Below are 5230 nucleotides of genomic sequence, written 5' to 3' on the forward strand. Positions count from 1 at the left end.
TACATATGGAGCACGGACATCTGTGGGCACTGTATACATATGGAGCATAGACATGCATGCAAAATGCTCATGCCCAGGGAAAACATCTAAAAAAAAAAATGTCAGCCAAGAAAAGTCTAGAACTAAATGACTTCATCGATGAATTGTGCCAAAGATTAGGAAAGAAATAATGTCAAACAACTGATGAAGAGATATGGCCCTGTGTTACAAAGGCTTTTGTAAGAAGGACAGGAAGGAGGAAACTTCTATTCACGTGCTGGTAGGAAAGCAGTTCCTCAAAAAACAAAGAGCAACTACCTTACGACCCAGCGATTCAGCATGCAAAGGTATTACAGGCATTACACCTAGGAGATATTTCTCTTCTCATGTTCACCGCAGTCAAGAAAGCTAAGCTATGAAAATCACATAGGTGCTTGTGTGAACATCATAGTATGTACTTATACACAGTAAGACAGGCACAGCCTCACCAGATGATACAGTCTTATGATACCACCATTGAAAGTTGACTAGAATGGTGTAATGTGGTGTATGGCTGTAGTTCTCATACTTCATACAACACACGATGATGGATGAGAACGTGGGTGGGGAAGATTGACAGGCTTGATAGCTTTTCTTCATTTCCCCAAATTATCATCTGAACCTCTATGCATGTTTTCAGTGTGCTGTGACCATAGCCACTGATGAATACATGCCTAGAAGAACTGGCATGAAGAAGTGCTATATACATTTATATCTATACATATATGTTCAATACATGCATGTGTGTACATAACTGTATCTAGATCTATCTTTATACAAAGAGATTTAGATATGGATTACCCTCTTGAGGAGCAAAAGCTGTGTCCACATTTGGTCCCATGTCCTGTGGTGGTAGAATGTCCTTGACAGGTAGCTCTTTGTGGCTGCTAAGCGTCCTTGGGGTCCTGTCACCTCTGCCCTCTGCAGTCCTCACTTACATCATACAGGTTATGGTGGGATTGGGATCTGTGGATGCTCTGCTTGCGGCCTCAGATTTTATTGGAATTGTTGGGATGTTTGAAGCATCTATAGAAGGTGAGGCTCATTACTCTGAGGCAGTCCTGTGGTCCGGGACTTACTTTGTCTTTGTCCAAATGCTTCAGATACAGCAAAACTGTCTTAGAGGTAGGGACTACAGACTGACTGGATGGTTGGACAAAACCTGAGGAGAGGGTGGAGTGGGGAGCACTATCATAAGCAACAGGTGGGGTGGGGTGGCATGGGAGGGAGCACTATCAATTATAAGCATAGAAAGTCTGGCTGGAAGTGAAGAAAAGCTAGTCCCTGCCCTGCCCTGCCCTGCCCATCACGACCTCTGTAAAAGCAAACTCCAGAGCTTCCTCCCAACTCGTGGTGAACAGGAATAGGTTACTGAGGTTGGCGATCTCTGTGATGGCACCGTGCCTACAAATCGAAGGTCAGCTTTTGATCTTTGAAGCTTTATATAGAAACTCCAACACTGAAAGAAATGTAAAGGGCCCGGGCACCGAGGAGCCTCTCTAGGTAGCTCTAAGTGCTGTAGGAGAGCATGAGACCATGAGAAGGATGCTTAGCCACAGGTATGTACTTTCTGCTCTTCCCGATTGGCTTCACTATGGGGGCCAGTGGAAAGACTACAGACTTGCTGGGGCTTTGCTTCAGGGGATTGCAAAGTTATGTGATATGGGTTTGAAAATACCCTAAAGTTGGAAAGAATGGGATGGGACCATGTAGAATAGGCAGGAAAAATTATTGCTTCATATGTAGTAAGGATAAGTGTTGACTTATGCCGACTATATGAGTAATATGTGTATGTATGTGGAGACATGTTGAGCCTGTGACTCTTGTAAAACACTTTTGAGGAACACTGTTGGAATTTAGTTCTTTGCTTTTTTTGAGATTCTGAATTAAAAAAAAAAAGTAAGATGCAAACTTTGGCCACTCAACAGTCGGCTTTTTCTGAAACTACTGCTCTTTGGGAGAAATTGTTGATCAACTATTGTGACATAAAAAGATATAACCTGAGGTGGAAGGAAGCTGCTTTATAAATGGAATAAAAAAATGAGAGATTGATTACTGTACCAGGGAGACACTCATCAGATGAGCAGGACCTTGGGAGAAATTCAGGGGAGGAGATTCTCTTTGCAAATGACTTGACCTGACTGTCCACCCAAAGCCCTGAATACGAGACAAGCTTCCAGGTCTGTTCTGGCACAGCCCCGGAAATCTCTCCTGAGTCAGAAACCTGCAGTCTCTCAACTTGCTTTGCTCCCTGCCTCAAGGAAATCTCTCTATCTGATTTTCAATAACAACTTGGCAAAATCCCAGGAGATCCCACTCTGAGACAACAAAGGAGCAAGCGAGGCTCTCAGAGGAGCCGGGTCATTTTTCTTTACCCGTCGATGACTTCTCCTATCCTCACCCCTAGGATACTGCTCTGTTCGCTTCCAAATGCCTCAGCTCGGAAACTGTTCCTGATGGTGTTAATTATCTTTGTTTTCTTGGTTGTCTTCATGGCTTCAAAAGACAGCACAGAGGTAAGAATTGTTTCCTATTTCATAATTTCCCGGGGAGGGTCAGAGCAACTTCACTTGAGTGCTACTCTTTGTAAAGGCAAAAAGTAAATGTTAACAGTGCTCTCATCTTAGCAAGGCACCATAAAGAAGGGTCTCTATTTGATGCCACTCCCTTGCACAGTATAGGTACATATGCAGTTCTTGTTTCTTTAGTGGCAGGTGGATTTGTGCCTCTCCTTACTGCTTGGCATTGCCACCTACCTCAACAGTATCTCCTCCTATAGCCTCAGAGGCTATAAAGCAACCATATCTGTTTCTGTCCTCTTCCTCCATCACGGAGGGTTTGTTATTCTTTGTATAGTTAACTTAGTGTTGCTTGGCTTTTCCCTTTCTGCAGCCTTATTTGACTGGACTCCCCATTCCTCCTCTCCCCAGTCATCTGATTGCTCAGATGTTATCTTCTTGACCGACGATGCAGCTCCCTCTCTGCCTCTGGATTCTCTTTCTCGACTTGACTTCTTTTTCACAATACTTTTTGCGTGCTACTACTGTACTGTAAGATCTAACAACTCATTATAACCATTGATTGCTGGCTTATCTCTGCTAACATATGGTAACCTCTAGAACAACAAGGATTTTGCTGTGTTCTTAGTGCGATAAGCCTAGGTCAGACCCATAACAGATGCTAGACAAATAGCTTCTTAGTAACCAAGTAAAGAAAGTTTTTTTTTGTTTGTTTGTTTTTGTGATCTGACCCAGGTAAGAAGTAACAATGACCTGAGATAAGGCACCAGGAGGGAGAAAAGTCAACTAATTTAAGGCAGGATTTGTAACCAAATGTCACAGGCTCACAACACATTTGCAATTACAGAGACAAAAAGTACCACCCAGCCATAAAAGAGTGCAGAAAGAAATACCCATTGCAAGTAAGGAGAAGCTGGCATTGTTTGCAAGGCACTGTTCTCTTAGAAAGATGGGCACGCGAGGATCTTATTTGAGGAGCCTATCCTTATTTAGACAGAAAACTCCATGCAGACGCAGGCACAGGCTTGGATTTCCCCAGTTTAAGATGAACATTTCTGAGCATGCTCGATGTAGGTCCTAGGTCAGGTGCCCACAAAGAAAAGATGGCGGACATGATCACCTCTGGGCTTGCGCAGTTTAACATCATGATAGGCCACATCTACTCTACACTACCTTTAGGAAAGAGTTAGAGTGACTTGGTTACCCCGGCTGATTTCTCAGAAGCTTCTTTAAGGAAACAAACAACTCTGAAGATACCCATAGTCTTTTAGAGCAGACGGAAGCTCTCTCCTCTGTAAGCAGGGGAGTTGGTCTCTAGTGTTTCCTTGTAGTAACTGAGTGATGTGGAAAACACCCGTAATTCCAGCACTCTGGAGGCTGAGGCAAGAAGATCATGCACTTGAGACTAGGTCTGGGCTACTTAATAAATCTGAGACCAGCCTTGGCTACATAGTGAATTTCATACTAGATTGGGGTACATAACAAACCTATGTCAAAACGAAAGAAAAAAAAAAGTACCCTGGTATATTAGGGTTCTCTAGAGAAACAGAACTCGTAGAATCAATTTATCATGTATGTATGTATGTATGTATGTATGTATGTATGTATGTATGAATCCATCCATCTATCTATCTATCTATCTATCTATCTATCTATCTATCTATCTATCTATCTAGGGGATTTACTATAATGGCTTATAGGCTGTGGTCCAGCCAGCCCAACAATGACTATCTACCAATGGAAGGTTCAAGAATCCAGTAGTTGTTCAGTCTATGAGGCTGGATGTCTTAGCTGGTCTTCAGTATATGCTGGAATCACAAAGAAACAGGCTCTAATGCCAGTGAAAGAACAGATTTGTTATCCAGAGCAAGAGCAAGCAGGGAGAGAACAAGCATCCTTCTCCCACTTCTTTTATGTAAGCTGCCACCAGAAGGTATGGCTCAGATCAAAAGATCCAGATTAAAAATATATCTTCCCACCTCAAAGGTAGGAAAGATTAGAAATGGGTCTTCCTACTTCAAATGATTTAATTAAGGAAAAAAAAATCCCTCACAGGTGTACCTAGCCATTGGGTTTTAGTTAATTCCAGATGTAGTTGAGTTGATAGCCAAGAATAACCATCGTATGTGGGATGGAAGACGACTGACTGCCACGAAAGGAGCAAGACAAGCAGAGTGGTTTGTTATTTTATCTTCTTTACAGTAGCATGTTAATCTTACTAGTTAGAGCACAACTGTACTGAACATGTTATGGTTCTAGTAAGACATGAAAGAGCATAAACAGATAGGAGATTAAAACTATATTAACAGGGGTCTGGGGAGACAGCTCAGTGGGTAAAATGCTTGTTCTGTAAGCATGAGAACCTGAGTTCCAATCTTCAGGACCCACATAAAGCTGGCATTGTAGCACTGCATGCCTGTCATCCCAGCACTCCTACATAGAGATGGGAGGCAGAGACAGGAGAACCCTAGCAGCCCATGGGCCAGGTAGTCTAGTGTATGGAGCAGTTAACAACGAGAGAGACCTTGTCTCAAAACAAGGCTGAGGGAGAACTGACAGACAAGATTGATCTTTTATCTCTGTATACATGCTGTATGTGATGTCCACATGTGTCACATGTGCATGTGTGTGTACACACACACACTTACACACTTACACACCCTTATATACAGACTTACACACACACACACTTA

General features: G+C 42.7%; 1 protein-coding gene across 3 annotated transcripts in view; it reads left to right on the forward strand.

Annotated features, from left to right (window-relative positions):
• Positions 1-5230, forward strand: part of LOC114635029 (NXPE family member 2) — an 83135-nt gene that overhangs the window by 60267 nt on the left and 17638 nt on the right. For 2 of the 3 annotated variants that reach the window (XM_028783645.1, XM_028783646.1), the window contains one exon: positions 2426-2534. In XM_028783645.1, the coding sequence (XP_028639478.1) occupies positions 2426-2534 (109 nt within the window). Of the gene's footprint in view, positions 1-1482; positions 1578-2425; positions 2535-5230 lie in introns of those variants that run through there. The other variant, XM_028783647.1, reaches the window with a different exon arrangement.

Source organism: Grammomys surdaster, unplaced genomic scaffold (assembly GCF_004785775.1).
Source record: "Grammomys surdaster isolate TR1022 unplaced genomic scaffold, NIH_TR_1.0 1164, whole genome shotgun sequence".
Classification (NCBI taxonomy): Eukaryota; Metazoa; Chordata; class Mammalia; order Rodentia; family Muridae; genus Grammomys; species Grammomys surdaster.